Raw genomic sequence first — 22867 nt, 5'->3', positions numbered from 1 at the left:
TGTATAATTGTATATTGTATAATTATACATACGTGTTACTGTTACTGTTTGTAGCTTTCTGAGGCTTCTGTGTAATGATTTAAAATGGTGCTGAAAGCACACACAGGTTTTTTTTACCGCTTTACTACATATTTTCTGGACCTGGGTTTTTTCGCCTCATCTGGGTTTTTTTTAGCACACAATCTAAGTTTATTGGAAATTTGTCACTGGCATCCCTGGACGCAAGGTATTTGTTTCTAATGAAAGGTCTATGGTGTCACAGGTACTTGCAGAAGGTTGCGAGATTGCAGGCAGCATATTATAAAGAACTCTATTGCAGCAAATTAGCGGTTGGTTTGATGGAATGATGCTTGTGTATGGTAATTGAGATGTCCAGTGAGACCTTATCTCATATTAGTATTATCATATTATAGACCTAGCTAACAGTTGCAACTTGCATTTAAGCAAGGTAGGTAGGCCTAGATCAAGTTACTTAGTGGTATAACATTCTGTCATTCCATGGCTCCAAGTTTCTGTTCTGTTCCTGGATGTTCTACCAGGTATAAAAAGGGACACTATGCTTACATTAAGCAAGTGAAAAGTTTAAAGTTTTTGAAGAAAGACACTAATGAATATCAACATCAAGAATTGCTTAATCATTTGGTATTATAATTAATTATATTGAAATTATATATCTTTTCTATCAGATTTCATTGCTATATTCTATATAGCAAGTGTTTTATCCAGTGTACTTTGACTGGTCCGATAAGACTTTGAGGCCTAAACGGTGTCGCTGTTTGCAGTTATGCTTATAAATGTCTTAATTGTCTTAATGACCTTCAAGGTGCATTATAAAAGAATGATATCTTAGAATGAATAAAAGAATGATAGAATAAAAGAACGATAGAAAATTTTTGTCTTAATTATCAGTCTTACTGGACCTGTTAGCTTTTATTGTGGGTTTACTGCCAATATTCAAACTTTTATACATTTGTACAACGCACTGCATAAAGCTTCTTGTTGACATACACTTTTGGGTGACAATTTTAGTTTCAATATTGTTAAACTGAACTGCAAGAAACCACAGTATCATGTATTGTAGATCATTAATGTCGTGGTATTTATGTATATTTCTAGCTCCAAATACTTTCCAAGAGTATAATGCTGAAGCGAACTATAGCTTGGAATATGAGCATACTCCGAAGAAACGTTCAAGTTGTGCTCCAATGCAAAGTACTACTCCAAGTGGCAACAGGATGATTTCTTGTTCAGAACTTGAGCCTATTTTTAGTACGTATATGAAAGTGATTCATTGATTTGAATTTTTGATGGGGCATACAATTACAATGTATGTTGGACTATGCTTCTTACTTTTTGTTGTTACCTTGTGTTAGCCATGATTGCACACATACAGTGAATCAGTTAAACGAGTGTGGCTATTTATACAAATTTTAGTTAAGTGTGAAATCCATTGTTGTTTTAGGTGAATCCTATTTATGGCAATGTGTTCTTTACATTAATGTTATCTTTTTCAGCTCGGATATTCAAAGTTCTTGAACAAATTCAAGCACAACAACGGTGCTTAAAAGGACTGATTTCTGAAAAAACAACGGAAAAGAGGAGTGAAGAATTTCCAATGTTTCAAATTTTGCCAATTAATTCTCAAGAACAACTTTGTGATATAGAAAGAAAGTTACTGGATGGAAAGTTCCAAACATCTATGGTGAGTAGTTAATTACACTCACTTGACAAGTTTATTGTTTGCAGAGTCCCAAATTTATTCATTGATCATTCACATACATTAATAATAAAAGTTTTCATCATCAACAAAGTTGTTTCTCCTGGTTGGATTTTACAGGTTGCTATTTTGATCTATGATGTTTGACACAAGATACTTTTTCACGTGATTGCTAAACTGCCAGCTTTTCGTCATTGTCTATTTCCACATGTCGTTGTAAAAGTGCATGCATGTAAGGTTAGCGATATAGCATAAGATTTGAGTAACAGCAGAGACTAATTTTTTGCAGGTTACTGATTTGTTGAACTTCAGCGGTAGAAGTTTGCCTGAAACCACAAGGAGAATGCTCAAGGAAACTATGGGCAATGAATTGGCTAAGTTTTATAACTTGAGTGGCAAGGGGCGTCACGGAAAAAAAGGTTTCCAGCAACTGCGATTGTATAAAGTTATTTTTGGTGAGTTGAAAATGGTAGCTTATTTGTCATCACGTTTCTGAGTAATTATTACTAAAATTATCTACTAAATATTGTAGCATAAGCTGAGAATCAAGTTTTTCAATTTAACATTTATTATTAATTTTTTCGTCGTTGTCGTCTGAGCTTCTGGGGCCGAGGGTCTATCCTTTTACCACCCCAGATTCACGATGTTCCCGGACTACACTGGAAGGCTGCTAGAGAGCAGCCAGTCTTTAGTTTCATCATCCATGACGCGCAGACCTTCCACTCCGTTAGGTGGCTTGAAGATGGTACAGTCATTGATGATGTGGTCTACGGTCTGTTCCTCGGCACCACATTCACAGGAGGAGGAAGAAGCCATTCCCCATTGGTGCATGGTTGAGCGGAAAAGCCCGACGCCCGTACGGAGACGGTTGAGGCGCACCCATGCCTGTCTCTGTAGTGTCAGGCCGATGGGGCGTGTGTCGGCGTCGCGGATGAATGAATGGAGTCTGGTGGTGTTTGACCTCCATTCAGAATTCCATTTATGGTCCGCCCAAGTAGCCGCAGAGATGTCTTGTTCATCAGCTTCGTTAATCAGAAGCTGAGCGGCTGGCACGAATGGGTGTCTTGACTTCAGTCGGCGGGGGTGCCCGTTTGGGAAGGCAGAGATCTTGTGGTGGAGAAGATGATTAGGCTCCAGTGCCCGTCGACCGAGGGACAGAGTGGCTTCTTCGCGACGAAGCTCAGCAGGTTGGATGCCAGCGAGAATGGGGAGATTGTCCAATGGTGTGGGACGCAGGCATCCGGTCACTGTGCGCAGGGCACTGTTTATGGCAGTGTCGATGTTGTGGCAATGAGCACTGCGGCACCAGACAGGTGCACAGTACTCTTCAGAAGAGTATGGTAGAGTATAGAAGAGTATAAGTATAGTATAGAGCAAGAGTATAGAAGAGTATGGAGTAATTTTTGAATATGGCATTTAAACGTTTTGTTTGCTGCAGTGGCACAGCTTTTAACGTGCCCTCTTTTATAAGGAACAATCAATCTTTTTCTAATGTAAAAAGTTTACATTTTACAGCTGCCATTAGAGAAGTATATTCCGAAGCAACGGAAACGGACTTTCGTGCAGGTGTGGTGCATTGGCTCGATGAAGCAAAGGACAGTGATGGTGGTCGGAAAATGCGACAAGCTGACGATTCAATAAAGTTGTTAAGAAATCGTAATCTGCGTTTCATCGATTTGAAATGACTTGCGTTTATTTCTTAAAGTCAAACAGAAAGTGAAAACAACGTAAAGTGTTGACTTTCTGAAATATCTGTTTGTTACACGTTCAATAGACCTCAAACTCGTGCTCAGGTTTGGTTTGTGTAGGCCTACTTTTAGGAAAAGTGAATTACTTCCAAATCACAATGGGCTCGAAATAAAAAAGTGTCGTGCATTACAGACTATCTTCTCAATTTCGAAAAAAGGAATTTGCTTTTTCACAACTCTACTGTGTGTATTCCTTTATGTCTCCTCATGTTATGTTTATACCATGTTGTTGTGACTGCTAAATGATGGGATGTTCATTTTTATTGTGATTTGTTATATTTTTTGTAATAAACAAATCATTGAATTCGATAGCATTGTTTGTTTGCTTTGTCAGTTATGTTTAATTGCTGTCTGAATGTCGCGTCAACGAATGACAGATCATCTGATCTGAAATAAAAATTATGCCCGCTCTGGTTGATAGTGGTGAGCCCGATAAGGCGTGTTCAATTTTGCCCGATCGTGGCTAGATTTTGCCCCGACATTTACGCCCGATCGGGCAAAATTGAACACGTCTTATCGGGCTCACCACTATCAACCAGAGCGGGCATAATTTTATGCCAGATCAAAGCCGGATTAATTTTGCCCGACGATGCCAGATCTGGTAAAGATCATTACCAGATTAAGTGGCTGTCTGGGTAGGCACGATCCACGTTGAATTACTGTATTTCCGATAAAGCATTCGAGTGGTATCTGATTGATGTATACCGATGTATTAAGACTTAAACTTAAAACTATGTAGGCTAATCAAAGTCATACAAACTATCTCATAACTTTTAATACATGAAGTTTACGGGCGGAAGTCGGTATGAGCGGCAAAAGTCTGGGTCACAGACCTTTACGCAGCTCCAAAATAGGCAGTTGTAAAGAGAACCACAACAAACATGTTAAAGTAGATTAACATGTTAAACCATAGATTTTAGACAGACTATATCAACGACAGAGTTGAAGTGTTACCAGTAAAAGTTCCGCTGAAATATTTTACTGTCTGAAGCACGGTCTCAATTATTACCTCCACGTGTATTTCCCAATCTTCATCAGCAAGAAATAGGTTTTTACCAGAAACTGCCATTGCTATTCTTGTATAAGCATGAAGCTTCCGCTCCCAGATGTTTAAAATTGTAAGAAAGTGTCATTTTCTGTTTTGCCAATGGAAAGCCAGTAAGCACCAGTCATGCGTGGCAAGGCAGACGCATGATTTTAACGCCGCTTTGGTTTGTTTCATTAAAATCGCTTTTTTCTTTTTTCGGAGTTTCTCGTCTACGTATGTAAAGTCTATGGTCAGACTGTGGCTAATAACTTGCTTTAATTTTTTAGTTCTGATGCAAAGTATACTAATCAGGCTGGTCTTGACCCATGAACCACCAAGGAGCATGACTCTTGAGCCATGGTTCATGGGTGATGCCATTATTTCATAGTATGTAGGATTGTATAGGTGTATTATGGTATGTTGTAAACCTGCTCAAATGGGACAGAAAAAAAAGATAAATATTTTTAAAGTGCTGTCAGAAGATTCGGAAAGTGAAGCTGAAAATGCAACTGTTCTGGATCTTAATGACAACAGTTCGGATGAAAGTGAGGTGGACGACACGATCAATGATTCGAAAGATGAAACTACGGTTAGCATTGGGGACTTTGTGGTTGTTAAGTTTTGTGAGAAGCGAGACGTGCACTATATTGGAAAGACCACATAAGAAAAAGATGATGTAGAGGTGTCCTTTTTGAGAAGGAATCCGAAGGGAAATGGTTTTGTTGAACCTGTTGTTGAAGACATTCACTCTGTGCAAATATGTGATGTCGTATTGTTGCTTCCTCCACCAAATCCTTGTGGCTCCACTAAACGGACACAAGGGATTAAACATTTCTCTGTAGATTTAACCTGCTACAACATTGAATAGGTTTTGTATTAAATGCATAAACTGACGACAATTTCTTTAGCAGCATGTAATGTGTTTTATTAATCAGGATCAACTGAAAAATATCCCCCCCCCCCATCGAAATCTGTAAATTTTCTGTCCTTCCTAGCAAATCCCCAAATGGGGTGGGGAGGGAAAATGGTCTGCTGAAATCTTTCCCCCACTTGTGCTAATCCGAACTATTTCCCTCCCCACCCTTATTTTGAGCTATGCTAGGAGGGGCGAAATAACTACGGATTTCGCTGGGTGGGGGGGTTTGTTCAGTTGGTCCATTAATAGTACCTTTGTAGCCTACTGTACTTTTTGTATACTTGTGTTTTTTTGCGTCTAAAGTACATTTCATAACAGAAATCAAACAAAGTTGGTTGATTTAATTGCAGTGGCTCATGGGTAATTCGGGGTGGTTCATGGGTCATTACCAGCAGGACCCTTGAGCCACTTTGGAGACTTTCAGGAAAATGTTTATAACTGACACGGTATTAAAGGTATTGATCTGAAACTTGCCCATGATTTGCCCCAATAGTTATGTTAAATGCTTTAAAAATTTAAGCGGTCTATCTTCAGCAAAAAAAAAGTTAACACAAAAAATCTAAAAAGTGGCTCGTAGGTCAAGGTCTTCCCCTAACCAGCTCAACATGAATAGCGCGAGATGCCATACATGTGAACAAGAGTCCCCAAGCTTTTTTGTGATTTCTACCTTCAACAAAAGTTAAAGGTCCAAGATAGTCTAAGCCGCAATCAAAAAAGGGTTTCCTATGCGGGGTTGTGCGAGACAAAGGTAAATCAGACATGAGCTGCCTTATAGGTCGAGCTTTCTCAATCGCGCATACACCACAGTCATTAAGATACCTCTTCACGGAAGCATTACCATTAGCGATCCAAAACTTCTGTCGCGTAGACAACAAAGTGTTCTGTACTCCACAGTGCGCATTTCCATTATGATGCGACAGTACAACAAGCCTAGTGAAGGGGTGTTTCGAAGGCAAAACAATCAGATGCTTTGCTTCTAGAGAGATTTCGGGAGAATTACTTAAGCGCCCTTCAATGCGGATTACACCAGCGTCATCTACACAAGGTCTGTACTTTTTAAGTGAACGCAATTCTTTCAAGCGTTCCTTCTCACGTTGCGAAGCGCCAACATTACCCCGCTTTATCACTTCCTCAAGTGCATCCGGCGATCGTTTGGTCATTAAATGTACCACATCGCCATACACGCTCTTCTGAACAAACTTCACAGTCAAGTCTAGGGCTCTATTAAGATAAGAGGCGTCCAGTTTTGGCTTCACAAAGCTACGCTTTCTCGTTTTACAGCACAAAAATTCAACAAAGGCAACCAAATAAGCGATTCTCTTTTTCATAACATACAAAGAAGGTGCGGCCTCGATCAATCTGTGAAGGCCACCCTGTCCAACGTCAAGCGACTCCTCTTCGTCACGAAGATATAGGCTATGGACAGGTACTGAAGTGGCATTTTCTACAGATGGAATTTCTTCACACTGGTAGAGAAGACTAGAACCATTCAACCACAACTCTCGAAATTCTTTCTTTGTAATAAGATTTGGCCGTGTGCCAACATCAGCTGGGTTCATATCGGTAGGGCAAAAACGCCAATCCTGGGCTCCAGACAACAATAAAATATGCTCAACTCGACGCGTGATAAACTTATTCAAACGTAAATCAGGGTTTTTAACCCACTGCAACACAGTACGAGAATCACACCAAAAATATTTAATGCAGTCAGGCATCTTCAATGCCTCATAGGCCTGCTTCACGAGTCTTGTTGTATTCAAAGCGGCAACAAGCTCTTTCCTAGCTATCGGCCAAGAAAACTGATTTTTTACAACAATGGTAGATTTACCCAAAACGAAAGACACACTAGAAACTCCATTAACCAGTCTACGCAAGTAAACAACAGAAGAGAAAGCTTGATTCGAAGCATCACTAAACCCATGCAATTGATATGAAACAATATCATCCGGACTACACACACCAGAGTTTGCAAAATACCATCTCGGTAACGAAAAATCTTTAAGCAGGTCCAAAGAGCGAAGCCATGACTCCCACTCTTTAACAAAGCTATCAGGGACCTCGGTGTCCCAATCAAACTTGTCTATCGCCAATTGTTGAAGTATAAGGCGTGCTTTTAGAAAAAATGGCGCTCCAAAGCCTAGCGGATCAAAATTTTGACCAAGCTGACTGAGCATACTTCTGCGGGTGTGTTTAGCCAAGGGCTTTAAGGAACATGCGATACGCATCTCGTCAGACTCGGTTTGCCACACACAGCCCAATGTCTTCGCTGATGGCAAAGTCATATTTTCAGTCTGAAAGTCAATGTCACGAATCAAAGGTGAAAGCATCTCATTATCCAAATTTGACAAGACAATCATAGCCTCCTTGTTAGCACTCCACTTAACAAGTTTAAACCCACGGCTATCAAACAAAGCAATTGATTCATGAGTGATTTGTTGAGCTTCCTCTAAGCTATCAGCCGAAAATATAAAATCATCCATGTACATATTATCTGCAATATTGCAGAGAGTTAGTTCACCAGCACCGCTGGGATTCTGCTCGATCATTTTCTTTATAGCTAAGCAAGCGATATATGGGCTACTTTTTATTCCCCAAGGGTGTACACAAAAACGAAAGGGTACCATCCTACCACTTTCAAAGTCGTCATCTTCAAACCACAATATACGAAACAAATCCCTTTGCGACTCAGGTAACTTTATTTGAAAGAAGCATTTAGTCACATCAGCCATGAGACCAAATCTACCAAGCCGAAATCTAGCCAAGACATCTACCAGAGGGTTTAACAAGTCAGGACCCGAAAACATTACATCATTACCACAAGTTCCTCGAAATTCAGACTTGCCATCGTAAACAATACGCTTTTTTAATTGTGACGTCACAAAGTATGGTAAATACCATTCAAATCCCTTGACATTTCCTGCTTCACCAACACGCTCAATATAGCCATTAGATTTAAGATCCTTCATGGTGTCAGTAAGGAAATCACAAAGTTCAGGTTGTTTTAAAGCCTTCTTCCTTAAAGCAGCAGCTCTATCTGACGCCAACACAAAATTGTTAGGTAAATCAATATCTTCCTTCAACGGTACAGGTATCTCAAATCGACCATCTTTCAACTCAATATTCGGTTCAACAAGTTCTCCAGCCAAAATGTCATTGCGAGACAATTCACAGGCTTCATTTTGCAAGGTCAAATCCTGAATGACTTTATTCAGGTTTGCTATTTCCATATCACGAGACTCAATTTTACGCTGAAAGCCAGAGATGACATCCGACTCTGAAGACGTCTGCACTCTGCACACGTTAGCAACGCTTTCATCTAAGGGTGACTTACTACCACAAGCCAACCAGCCGAGAGGAGTGAGTAAAGCATGCGGTTCACTACGATTTTCACCAACACGCTCTTTTTTTGCACACATCAAATAAGCGTTCTCGTTGCCAATCAGTACATCTACAGTACTACAATCATTCAAATGAAACATATTTACGTCATGAAAATGACTGAAACCATTTAAATCTTGTTTATGCGGTAAAGTTTTAACATCGTCAGCCCAAGCTGGGTTAACCACCGAAGTTATATCACAAAACAGTTCATCTGTCTCTAACGACTGGATGTTGAGTTTTACAAGGTTAGCACAAGTAGCTTTCTGACCAGCCAGAGTATCCATTTTAAACGACGCTTTGTCATACGGTTTAAGGCCAAGTTCACACACCAAATCACTCGAAACAAACGTCAACTGCGAACCAGGATCATGCTGACAATACACCAACTTCGATTTGCCAGTCATTGGATTCAAACCACGAGCAGCAGTAATGCGGTTAAAGGCTGCTTTAACATTTCCAATCTTAACATTACGCACAGGAACTCTGGCACGAGCATCATCTTTCCCAACCGAATCCAGAGAATCACGTGACGTCACATAAAAATCATGCAGAAGAAAATAGTGTTTCCTATCGTTGTTAGGCCCACATTGACGACAGTTGTTTGCATGATTACAGTCCCTAACCATACGCTGGCGCAAACAATTCAAGCATTTGCCAGCTTTCACAATAACATCTCTCCGATCTTTAGGTGTCAAGCGCAAAAATTCTTTACAATTAGACAAAAAATGATATTCAACTTGACCACGTGACGAACAACAAATGCATGCCGGTAGGTTTTTACGTCTGGCCTCACCACCGCGCGGTGCGCCAACAGCAGTCGAGTACTGCGAACTCCCTGACATCACATCATCATGGGGTTTTACCGACGTCTTGCAAGAAATGACGGACCTCTGGAGGGTAACAACCCCAGACGGGGACAACATCTCGGGTGAGTTCACCCCGGAAGAATTTTCCGCCGCCCTCCAGCACATAAAGCCAGGTAAAGCCCCGAGCCCTGACCACCTATGCCCGGAGCTGATACTCCATGCTGCTGCCTCCTTAAAGTCCTGGTTAAAAGACTTCCTTTCCTGCTGTTTGCGCCACCTGAAAATTCCAAGAATCTGGAGAAGAGCCCTTGTGGTTGCAGTCCCTAAGCCGAAGAAGCCCCCAGGGGACCCGAAGAGTTACAGTCCAATCTCACTGCTCTGCATCCCCTTCAAGATCCTCGAGAGACTCATCTACGCCCGTGTCGAACCAATAATAGATCCGCAGCTCCCCCGTGAACAAGCTGGTTTCCGACACGGACGATCAACCGTAGATCAGGTCACACTTATGACCCAAGACATTGAGGACAGCTTCTCGGCTAAGAAGAAGGCTGGCGCCGTGTTTGTTGATCTCACGGCTGCCTATGACACCGTATGGCATAGCGGCCTTACCTGCAAGTTACTCCGTCTGCTCCCTGACAGACACATGGTCCATATGATGTTGGAACTTGTGCAAAACCGCAGTTTTACCCTCACAACCGGTAGCGGTCGTCGAAGCAGACTACGCCGACTTAAAAACGGCGTCCCACAGGGCTCAGTCTTGGCTCCTCTCCTGTTCAACATATACACCTACGACATGCCCCCCACCATCTCCAGGAAATATGCCTACGCAGACGACCTGGCACTCCTGCACTCAGCGGGAAACTGGCAGTCAGTGGAGAGGAACCTCAGCCAAGACATGCAAACACTATCAGCATACCTCCAGAAATGGAAGCTACAGCTCAGCAAGTCAAAGACAGTGTCGGCGGCCTTCAACCTTAACAACCGGGAGGCACAGCGTGAGATAAACATCAAGATTGATGGGGAACGCCTGCCCTACTGTGCCGAACCTACATACCTCGGCATAACCCTGGACAGGTCACTCACGTACCGCCGGCACTTGAAGTCACTGCGCAAAAAACTATCTACACGCGTCGCACTTTTGAGGCGATTGGCGGGTTCCGGCTGGGGAGCTGGTGCTAAAACTCTTCGTACAGCTACCCTAGCCCTTGTTCATTCCACCGCTGAGTACTGCGCGCCGGTCTGGTGTCGTAGTTCTCACATCCACCAGATTGATACCGCCATCAACGACGCACTGCGTACTGTGACTGGATGCCTGCGTCCCACTCCAACGGACTGCCTACCCATCCTAGCAGGCATCCAACCCGCTGAGCTACGCCGTAAAGGAGCCACGATTTCTCTCGCTCGCCGTGCTTTGGACCCGGACCATCTCCTCCATGCAACATTCAAGAGACCACCACCTATAAAGCAGCGGCTGAAATCAAGACGCCCCTTTGTGCCTGCCGCACAACAACTCCTTAAGAATGCCGAAGAACTTGGTTTAAGTGCGGCACACTGGACGAACCACATGTGGAACACGGAGTGGCAAAATCACACCTCCACGCTCCGTGACTTCATACCCGACGTCGATCCCCGTCCACCAGGGATGTCCCTCGCAAGGCTTGCGTGGGTCAGGCTTAACCGCCTGCGAACTGGCGTCGGCCGCTTTCGTTCGGACATGCACAAGTGGGGCCTGGCTCCTTCATCAGAATGCGAGTGTGGTGCCACGGAACAGACCGCAGACCATGTCATCCACCACTGCCTAATCCACCGGCCTCCACACGGTGCACATGGTCTGAGAATCCTGGACGACGAGACTGCTGAGTGGCTGAAGATTTCCTGCCCTCCAATCTAGCCTGGAAAGATCGCTCATACGCCATCATCATCATCACCGACGTCTGCCTAACCGGACATGAAGGCAATTTTCCTTTGCCAAACTTTTTAAAATGCTGCGACTCACCAGAATCGCCCATTAGCATAATGCTAAAATCAGTCGACTTACGCGTTTCCTCCCGTACTACAAATTCAAACAAACTCTGAAAAGTAGGCTCATCATCAGTGCTACCATACTGATCACCTAAAAAGTCAAGATAACGCTGCTTAGCGTCAAACGGGAGTCGCTTAGCCAAATCCAAAACAAAACGTCCTACCAATTTATCGCGCTGACCATAAGCTTGCGCGTAAAGCAAACACTGCGACAATTCATCTTTAAACTCTTTCAAATCACTGGAAAAGATCGAAGTCAATTTGCTACCATAGCGATACTTTCTAATTTCCGGTTCGGCAAAAAGACCTCCATGAACTCCAAAACGTTGGGACAAGCGAGCTAACGACATTTCTATCCTGTCTTCCTCTGACAAGCCAGGAGTGTCGGAAACCAAATTAGCAATCGTTTGCGCAGCTGTTCTAACACAAGCTGCTTGTAACAAAGTCAAACGAGTTCCTTTGAAGGGTGAAGCTGCCATTAAGGCCGTAACACGATTTTTAAAGAAGATAAATGGCATATTATTACCATCGTAACCAATCAAGGCCGCCTTATCGAAAAACGTCCTACTATTTTGATATTCAAAAAAGCTATCCTGTTGTTGAGAACTCGATTTAGCGGGAGAAGACAAGCTATATCCCTTAAGGGGCTGAGTGGGCTCAGTCACATGCACAGCCCGATCACGATCCTCACAAACGTTAAAATCAGAAGACGCGATACGCCTCTCACAACCACCCAAATTACGTGTAGCTGGGTGATCAAAAACTAGCGGCGCAGAAAACTGTGAAGGGGGCAAAGCATTACTGCTATCAGCGGCCCCGTGACCTGTACGCTCTGGGGGAGGAGTTCGGCTATATTTCGCAGGCCTTGGCTCTACAGCCTTCGGAAGACCCTTAGCCGCGGCCCCGAGACCTCCTGAAACTGATGGAAAACGTGTGGATTGCACTGGTCCACTTACAGATTGAACAGGCGCCTGGAAAAGGTTATGTAAATTAAACTGCGATTGATGTTCACTTCTGGAATGGCTAGAAGATCCCTTTTTAGAACTACGCCGGGAGCCCAACTCTGAACGATATTCAGCTAAAACTACCTCTTTACGTTGTTCAGCCCTCAACTGAGCGTCTTTGAGTGCGAACTCAGCAGCTCTCGCTTCGGCCTCAGCTCTCGCGTCGGCCTCAGCTCTTATGGCCTCAGTTCTCGCCATGGCCTCAGCAGCTCTTGCTTCGGCCTCAGCTTGTATCTGGAGCTCCTCTCGTCTTAGCTGTAGGTTAATTTGTGCCACTATCCGAGACGAACTCGTAGACATCTTAGTGCTTACTTTTAAGGCGCTATCCTCAGGATGTATGTCAGCATCCAACATATCTGAGAACTCACTTACTTTTTGTTCAAAGTTATTTTTTAACGAGTTAAATTCGGGGTCTACCCTATCATGAAGTTCTGCCAAGATGGCAGAGTTAAAAATTTTAGTCAAAAGAGCATGGAAATGCCGTAAATCCTCTTCCAAAGTAGAGAACTTAGATCTAAAAATTAACAGTTCCTGCTTATCACTCAAAGAACCTAGGGCTACAGAAAGTTCCCCAATTTGAGTCAAAATATTCCTTCTAAGATGCCGGGCCTCTCGAACTGACTTAGCCTCATCGTTACTGGGTCCCTCCCCAGAATGGCCTGCCCGACCGCAAAGAACATCATCAGGCTTAAACTCAGTCGAGTCGACGGCGGTCGAGTCCCTGTCGCCAGCGAGTGTAGACATATTAAATGTTGGGGCTAAATTTAACAATTAAAAAATTAAGTTACACAAACACACAAAATTAAGTTATAAAAAACTTAACTGCAAAGACCGTAAAAAATACAAAAAAGAATTTAAATGCACAATACCGTAGTTGTAGGGGTATATGAAGTCCTAAAGTTCCACAAAACTTGCTTGGAATCGTTCACTTGAATCTTCAAGCACAGATGGATTGTCTTTAATCTTCTTTCTTGCCAATGAATGTCAAAGTTATTTTTCTTCAGTACCAAACTGAGAGGAAATGTCTTTACTTTTTAGCTTAAAGTTCTTCAGTAGCCTACCAACCGAGAAGAAATGTCTCCAATTTTCTTTGCTTCTGTAGACTACCAACCAACAAGATCTTCTTTATTATTCTTTGTGCTTCTAAGTTCCAACTGACAACAGCGTTTTTATTTTTTTCTGCTTCTAAGTGCTTCTTGGCCTACCAACTAACAAGCCACGTCTTTATTTTTTTATGGTCACAGCGGTAAACCATAATCTCTTTGTGGGAAAATTGTAACGTAAGATTCCCGAATCCGTTCGTCTGAATGTAATGACCGAAAAAATACAAATACTCTTCTGAAACGTCTTTTCAAAAAGTGTATTCCTGTAAAATTAGCCCGCGGCTATCGAAATCGAGATGCAACGCCGTACACCTCTAAAATACTGTCACTGCAGAACAAACTACTTAGTTAAAGACGGAATTTTTGTCCAGCTAGCAAGCACTAAGCAAACAGTTAAATGTGCGACTAACTTTCAAGCAACCATTTCACGAATGACCAGAATAGATATCAATATCTCAAATTGACGTATGCAGTACTGTGACGCAATAGTGACAGACATTGTCACGCAATTCAAAACAGGTGTTCAAAGCTGGTAATCCAATGTTTCCTGTTTAAACAGGTTTCAAACTGAAACAGGCCTAAACAGGTTTAAACAGGTTTGACACAAGTCTTATGAACGATGTGCAATTTTGGCACATTTTCTAGCAACTTCCATGACGTAATATTCAGTAGACTTGAACGGTTTTTATATGACATTTGATTAGGTGAACAATTGTCTGGAACAATTACAAACAGAATAATAGCGAGTCTGAGTAGTAGTCTGAGTCAGGGATCACAGTTGCCGTTTCTTAAAAAGAACTCTAGCTTTAATTGGAAAGGCGCAATCCACAGGCATCGCCAATTCTACATGCGACCATCTAACGCAATATAACGGTAGATTTACGTGTCGATGAAGTACAGTAGGAATGCGATTCAGGCACAATGCAAAAATTGATTACAAGACTGCATTCCGAAAGCACGCGGTATTTGTTATTTGGAGAGGAAGATTCTAGAATTCGACATGACGTCAGTAAGTGACGCGCGTTACGTCAGAGAAAATTAGCTCTCGAGCGCCACAAACAGCATTTTTATTGTATTTCACTCACTATTTTTGATGTGAGGAAGGGTAGTTAGTTTCTCCTGATTTTTTCAAACTTTGTGTAGCATTTGCTGGGTGAAGGTGCTGAAAGATATGTCAGTTTTTATGAGTTGATATGGATTCATCTCAAGGAACGCTTTGTGTGATTTTGTTTGTTAAGTTTTCATGACTGATCAACGTTTTGTATGAAAGCCATTTTTTATGTGAGTTTCAATGATGTCAACCTTTTGACATTGATACATACAAACGAGTCAACTGTGATATTTTGTATGGTTCTAGATGTTTTAATGCAAGTTGCAACAGTACTTACTTTCTATCTGTGAGTGTTAATCTAAATGTTTTACTAACTGTTGCAGTTAAGCCTTTAAGCTTTATAGCAGCTTCAGATTTAATTATAACCTGACAGACACTTTCTGTTAATTTTTGCTGTAGTCAAATGGGTGTGCATTTTAATTGCCTTGGTTTTTGATTGTGTTAGTCACAAAATGTACTGTAATTATGAAGTGGTTCCAACTTTTAAACTTTAAAAGAAAGAGACGAATAAAGGATTCTCTTACACCACCTGCGTTTTTTGCATTTTAGATAGAAACCAGCAGTAATCTAAAGTCTTTATTTTTCTTACATTTTGTAAAGCAGTTGTACTAGAAAACAAAATGTTTAATATGATTTAGATGATTTGTTGAAGCAAAGAAGCATTTTCATGCGTTCTTGATGACAAGCTTGGAAAGAGATTGTCTTTGAGATAGCAACTTCGATCTTCTATGCAATGCTCTGCATCGTATTATTGACCTTAATTGGTTTGCCACTGTCTCAGCAAGACATCGCTGTTTCCAATCAAACTTTGAGCTTGTATGGCGCCAACTTAGGAACCAAGTACCATGATGCTGAAGTAAGTTTAAAAAGACCCTTTGATGTTTAACTAAAATATTGCAGATAAAATTGAGTCTCTAAACTTCAATTTTTTATCTCAAAGTGTGTAACTTATGCCGTGAACGGATCTAATAAAGTAGATTTAATAGAAAGTGGATGTGCTTAGGAGTTTAGTAAAAATTGTCTGCACTAGAAAGATCTAAAAGTTAGCATTGTCATGGGGCTTAACATTGCTTTGACTCTTCAGTGAAAAGTGAATAGTTACAGAAATGCTTTTGATTTTGCAACGTTGTAGTTTATATTTGTGCAATAATATATTGAACCATAGGCATACGAAGCCGAGCAACGTGATCAAGTTTAACATCTTCAAGTTTATTACAAAAACAGAAACACAAAACTACGCAACAAATTAAGTATCGAACGTTTTCGACTTGATCACGTTGCTCGGCTTCTTATGCCTATGGTTCAACAAGACAAACTCTCTACCGAAGCTCTAGCAATAATATATATGTACCCAAGTAATGCCATATTCCTGTCCCTATTATAAACACACGTTATTCAGCCTTCAAAATTGCCGTATTTTTACTGCGACAATATCAATGCCGACGTAGAATTATGATTTGTTTCAAGCGATCATTTTTTAGCGTAATTGCATAATCGTTTTCACTACGTAACATTCTATGTCCGTTACGGTCGATCTTAAACCTTGGCGGCTGCATAAAACACTGATGTAAGGTTGGCTATGTAATAATAATAGCTGTAATAGACGTCGTTAATGCAGGCAACTGATCACATAAAAACAATTTTACAAAATACAAACACGAGAAAACAAAGTATAAAAAAATGCTCGAAAAGTTGACAGCAATACCACACCCACTACCAACGGCTATATTCAATCTTCATCGTAAAACTAAAGTAAACTTGCACAACTATTTTTAAATTGTGTGGCATTGTCTGCTCGAAAACCGAAGCAAATGTTGAGAACGTTAAAGCCGCAATATTTATATTTGCGACTCAATTCAAGACCATTGAACATCTATTCGTTTTTCATTTTTTCGATTTAATTCTCACACATTACGAGTATCTCTGTTTCAAGAACATAGCGGGGAGTCATCATAGCACACTTTACTGACCTAGTTTTGTTTCAATTAAATTGTTTTGATCTTTCAAGGTTGCACATCTCCACCTATTTTTATTTTCGAAGGCTGCCGATGCCAAATTCGAAGGCTGCAGTGATTATTCTGTAGCTAAATTGAAACACACTGCCTCACATGTTTTTTTGTTGCTCCAGTGCAGGGATTATCATCGCATCCACAACTCTTCAAAGTGGTGCAACTTTGTCAACACCACTGCAAACTGTGCCATGGATGAAGGATTTGTGAATTACGTTAAAGTTGCTTTCTGTAATGTTAAACCAAAGTACCTGGGAGCAGTCTCAACAGGCTATGTGAGTTACAACTTGCTGGATGATGATCGATTCCGAGACAGCAAAATTTGTCGTTTTTACATAATTCAACGTTTGCAGACGTTTTGCTGTCTAAGTTAGTATTCTTCTGGCTTATTCATACTGCTACTCATTGTGCTGATATTTGCCGTTGACGGAAGTAAATGCAAGCTAGCCCACTGCCTTGGCATACCTTCAACCAAACACAGTGATTCTTGCATTGGGTGGCTACTTTCTGTGTTGTGGCCGGCTGTTGCCATAATGTTTAAGTTTAATAGACGTTAAATCAGTGGTGAAGAATTTTATTTAATACACCTCCTGCAGTCAGTTTTCTTTCTTTTGATAACCCAAACCACAAGTTGCAGTCTCATCACTAGTCCCATGTCACCTGCAAATTGTATACAAGTTCTTGTTTTGTTGCTACTCAAAATTTCCTAATTTTCATCAGGTTTTAATTGGGTTTTAAGTAGAGTTTACTCGTGGGGGCATGGAATCACGGTTAAGATATGATTGATTTTGAGAATTTTGTTCATGGCTTCTTTTTTGTTATTATTTTGTTTGTTGATTGTTGTCCTATCGCCGCATACGTCAAATTTTTAGATTGTTAATGCACAGGCCTACATTCTGTCTTTAATTAAAAAGTTTTCTAACAATCATTTTTTTCACCAGGCTTTGTTGTTGATATTTTTGTTCGTTGGACTTGGAACTACAGCTGAAAGATAGTGAGTAGTGATGCATAGTTGTTGTTGGCGTATGTCAGATTGGCTTTTTCACTTGATATCGGACCTTTCTAAAATTAACCCATGTAACTATTTTTAATCAAAATGCGGTTCATTGAATGGCTGGATGTTTGTCCGGACAAGAAGCGATCACACGTTACACGTAGGTTCAATAATTCCGCAACAACATGAAGAGTTTGTACAAACAACTAAGAATGTATCAATGGTATTGAAACCTGAAGAAGTTTGAATCGTTTCCGTGCATCATCTACCTACTCGTCTTAGTTTTACAGCTCACGTACGGAAATATCTTGGTTTGTATTCATGTTGTTGCATAGCCTAATCATTGGCCTGCTTGTTAAGTGTAAACGTGGCATGCCTGTTGTAAAATACAACGTGCTACTATCCTGCTGCAATCATCAGATGACAAAACGGTACGAGGACAAAGTGAAAGCGTCCATTGGAAAACCGCACACCTAAAGTGACAACTCCAAAAAAATATTAGACCCTACTGAAGTTTTCTAATACAAATGTACAAAACGAAGCTGCATTCAAAAGTATTGTTATTTGTTTGTAAAAGCCTTCATTGAACTAAAATAAGTTATTTATCATTGGTGTTTGCAATATGCTCTATTACAACATTGAATGCGTGCAAGTTAAAAATTAACTGTGCTAGCACCACTATCTTATATTTACAAAAGTGCATCACATGATGTATGTCGAAACACCTTCTTTCGAAAAGGTGATGTTATTTTGACACGAAACCGGGATCGGCGCCACCCGATTTTATGTATATTTTTTCAGCATCTATTTTCAGTGTTGAGTTAGTTTTCACATTACTGTAAATGCGATGTGCCAGTATCGGTATCGCCATATTATAATGTATGTATCGTAACGACGTAAGCCAGTATCGGGTTTGCACTTGCAGATACAAACCATAAGTACAAAAACACTGACCAAGTTGCCTATCTCTTCCATTTTTTTCATCATCGATACTTGTTTTTCTTGTGGTTGTTTGCTATTCGAACAGAAAATTTATATAATAGCGCTTCTCTGTTTTGGCGGCTGTTGGAAAATTTGTTTTTGTAACAACAAATCGTTTTCAAGAGCCACAGTCATCAAAAAATGCTGTAGATCAAGTTGAAGTCATAGTTACTTCTCGTCACCGCACAAAAACAAAAGTAAATTTGTCCACAGCATAACACTCGACATACACTTCACATAAATACACGAGATTTTATCATAGCATCCACAAGTTAAAAGTTAAAACAGAAACAAAGTTTCTCTTTTCAAAACATTCTTTTAATTCTTAACAGCTAGAGAGAAAGAGAGATAATTGTTTATTTGTCTTTCAAATAAGAGGAGAAACATTTCAAATAAGAGTCTAGCAAAATTTCTTTTTCACATTTTTTTGTGCCTGTAGGTAGACAGTGTGAGTGTAAACATTGCATCAATGCTAAAAGGATCAGTTTTGCCACCAGGAATGTACTGTGATACAGGTATTCGTGCTGCACCACACGTGAATGTGACAAGGTCCAGTAGCTTATTTACTCTGGACACACCCTTCCTCTGCTGCTGTGATCATACCCAGTCAGCAAATCTGCCCATTTTTACACAGTTGGGTACGGTTATAGGTCAATTGTTCGTAAAGCAATGGTTCGTAAGCAATTGTTCGTAAAACAATTGTTCGTAAAGCGTTTTTCGTAAAATGAAATCCGTAAAACAATTCTTCGTAAAGCATTTCTTCGTATACGTCAAATTTTGACTGCATGCACGAAAAAATGCTTTAGGAAGAATTGTTTTACGAACAATTGCTTTACGAACCATTACGAACAACGGACAACGTTGGGTACACATGTGAGCGTGGAGGGCAACGCTAGCTAGAGCCCAAAAACGAACGACGTAGTTCGTCGCCAGGGGCCCAACGCGTGCGATGTGCCAAATTGTGTCAGCATCAGCTTGGTTTAAATTGAAATTGTCGGGTGGTTTTGATATAAATATACATCCGCGGAGTACACGCAAACAAAAGTAGTATAATGGTGATTACCATACTTGGAACTGCGATCCACTGAACGATTTTTTGACTAGTAATTATATTGTCAATGCGCAGTGGCTGCTTTATCTCATAGAGCTATCTGTTCATAACCTTACTGAGAAATATCGAAGCACGTAATGTTTAATGCGTCATGTTATATGGATCACACAAAACAATTTTACGAAATAATTAGTTTTATTTATTTTTTGTTATTCATTGATCACTGATAAACTAATAATCTTCTTTTTTCAGCTTCTGTCCATCGTTGAAATTTATAGCCCAAAATTTGAAGCTGAGTGAAAATATTGCAATATCCTTTATATTCTATGTTATTAAAACTAATATTAAAATCTACGGTTGCATGAGTTGATTTTGTAGATAAACTATGGAAAACAGCAATTAGAGAGCCGTTGGTAAATCTACTTACATATTTCGGGACTTTGATAAACTGACAATATTTTGCGTGAGAAAAGAAATCACTTTTCTAGTAACAAAATATCCAACTTCAGCCTGCATTTGAAACAAACTTTTGACTTGTAATGCCATCGCCCGGTTAGAATAACTTATTAAAATGCTTTTATAAAATTTAGCTGAAATAATTACAAGATGTCAAATCTGGAGAACGATAACTGTAGGCTATAGCTATCAATGGTAATGAAACCTGAAGAAGTTTGAATAGTTTCCGTGCATCATCTACCTACTCGTCTTAGTTTTACAGCTCACGTACGGAAATATCTTGGTTTGTATTCATGTTGTTGCATAATCATTGGCATGCTTGTTATGTGTAAACGTGGCATGCCTGATATAAAATACAACATGCTACTAGCTTGCTGCAATCATCAGATGACAAAACGGTACGAGGACAAAGTGAAAGCGTCCATTGGAAATTTGCACACCTAAAGTGACAACTCCAAAAAAATATTAGACTCTATTGAAGTTTTCTAATACAAATGCACAAAACGACAAGAAATGTAATGCTATACTTGTGCGTACTGTAAAAGATGGCGTGAAGTATTTTCTAGTAGGCCTATGCAGCAATTAGCAAATAAAACATTATTTCGTTTTGTAGATGTCATAGTTGTAATGCCTTTCAAGTTTTAGTATTAAAACGCCATACAGATTTTAGCATGCCTCCTGTTATACTACCAAACGACTTGAATTATAGTATCCTTCGGTATCCGGACAACTGCCCCCCGGACAACTGCTCCCGGACAACTGCCCCCCGGACAACTGTCCCCCGGAAAACTGTCCCCGAATAATGAATACCAAGAGAATAATAAAATTTAAGCATGACTTGGTGAAGTTTATTCATAGCTCGAAGACGTTTGGTGGCAACATCGTTACTTGTTACACCGAACGAATGGAAAGGCTTGCGGAAAGATTGCAAGGCCATTATCAGGCAGATGCTGACTTTGCTCTGAAAATTTGTATGCTTCCAGCTCTGGCTTTCATTCGACCAAATGACGTAGTTAGTGCGTTTGAAACACTTCAGGACATTATGCCAACAGAAGCTGACTCGATCGTAGATTACTTTGAAGATGTCTTCATCGGAAGAAGGCTACACAATACACATCAACAGACGATCATCCCATTTTCCGTCAACATGTGGAGCATGCATCATCGTGTAGTGGAAGATCTTCCCCGTACAAACAATTCGTTGCAAGGATGGCATATCCACCTTCAAGCTAACATTACTGCATGTCATCCAAACGTTTAGAAGTTTATGGACGCATTTAAGAGCAAGCAGGCTTTAGCAACGGTAACAATTAACCAAATGATTGCAGGATTTCCTGCACCACTTCCCGAAAAACGCTATCAAGACTGTTCAGCTCGCATTGCAACCATTGTAGAAGACTATGAAAATCGCAATGTACTTGACTTTTTAAGAGGAATCGCTCATAATTTACATTTCTAGTGGCGATGTTTATATATCTTTCTGTCACAAATAAGAATCAAACTATTAGTGCTAATTAAGAAAAAACTTTACTGCACTTTTTGATGGAATTGTCCGGGGGCAATTGTCCTAGAACCGTATCCTGTATGGACTGTTTTGTTCCAGACAATTGTTCACCAAATCAAACGTCATATAAAACTGTTCAAGTCTACTGAATCTTAGCGTACTACGTCATGGAATTTTTCCTAAAAAATGAGCCAAGATTGCACCATCGTTCGTAAGACTTGTATCACACCTGTTGAAACATGAAACATTGCATCATCACCTTTGAACACCTGTTGAGAATTGCTTCAGAATGCCTTTCATTATTAGGTCACAGAAACTGCTTGCGTGCGTTTGGAATATTGCAGTCTATTCTCGTCATTCTTAAAATTGTTGCTTGAAAAGTGGTCGCATATTTAACTGTTTTGGTTAGTGCTTGCCAGCTGGACGAAATTTCCTTCTTTTATCCAAGTAATTTGCATTGTAGTGACAAGTTTAGTGGTGTATCGCGTTGCACCCCAATTTCGACAGCCTTGGGCTATTTTTACAGAAATACACTTTTTGAATAGACGTTTTCAAAAGAGTGTTTCTTTCGGTCATTGCATACAGACGAACGGTTCCGAGAATCTTATGTTACAATTTTCCCACGAAGAGATTATGGTTTACCGTTGTGACCATAAATAATAAAAGACGATCTTGTTGGTTGGTAGGCTACAGAAGCAAAATAAGACGATCTTGTTGGTTGGTAGTCTACAGAAGCAAAAGATTAAAGCCGTTTTCTTCTCAGTTGGTGCAGAAGAACTTAAAGCACAAGAAAATTAAAGACTTTTCTTCTCAGTTGATACTGAAGAACTTCAAGCTAAAAATTAAAGGCGTTTCTTTGTTGGTTCTGAAGAAAAAACAACATTGACATTCAGTGGCAAGAAAGAAGATTAAAGACAATCGATATGTGCTTGAAGATTCAAGTGGACGAATCCAAGCAAGTTTGTGGAACTTTGGTAGGACTTCATATACCCCTACAACTACGGTATTGTGCATTTAAATTCTTTTTGTATTTTTTA

At 40.4% G+C, this 22867-nt stretch overlaps 3 protein-coding genes across 5 annotated transcripts in view; all 3 read left to right on the top strand.

Moving 5' to 3' along the window:
* LOC145771977 (uncharacterized) overlaps window positions 1-22867 on the top strand; it is a 228054-nt gene that overhangs the window by 88790 nt on the left and 116397 nt on the right. The window lies entirely within an intron of this gene.
* Window positions 62-3768, top strand: LOC145772725 (uncharacterized). 3 transcript variants are annotated; one of them, XM_082584601.1, is made up of 5 exons: window positions 62-226; window positions 1117-1269; window positions 1515-1702; window positions 2007-2172; window positions 3233-3768. In XM_082584601.1, exons 1-5 carry the CDS (start codon window positions 85-87, stop codon window positions 3400-3402), a joined length of 819 nt encoding a protein of 272 aa, XP_082440727.1. In that variant the 5' UTR covers window positions 62-84; the 3' UTR covers window positions 3403-3768. The 3 variants fall into 3 exon arrangements, with proteins under 3 accessions (XP_082440727.1, XP_082440728.1, XP_082440729.1); XM_082584602.1 differs by lacking the exon at window positions 62-226 and adding an exon at window positions 306-539; XM_082584603.1 differs by lacking the exon at window positions 62-226 and adding an exon at window positions 306-642.
* Window positions 15569-22867, top strand: part of LOC145772493 (mitochondrial sodium/calcium exchanger protein-like) — a 49490-nt gene continuing 42191 nt past the window's right edge. Inside the window, exons 1-4 of the mRNA XM_082584368.1 lie at window positions 15569-15691; window positions 16964-17119; window positions 17786-17838; window positions 20123-20180. Of these exons, the coding sequence (XP_082440494.1) occupies window positions 15569-15691; window positions 16964-17119; window positions 17786-17838; window positions 20123-20180 (390 nt within the window). The remainder of the gene's footprint in view (window positions 15692-16963; window positions 17120-17785; window positions 17839-20122; window positions 20181-22867) is intronic.

Source organism: Aplidium turbinatum, chromosome 6 (genome assembly GCF_918807975.1).
Source record: "Aplidium turbinatum chromosome 6, kaAplTurb1.1, whole genome shotgun sequence".
Classification (NCBI taxonomy): Eukaryota; Metazoa; Chordata; class Ascidiacea; order Aplousobranchia; family Polyclinidae; genus Aplidium; species Aplidium turbinatum.
This window is presented reverse-complemented; position numbering and strand designations above follow the sequence as displayed.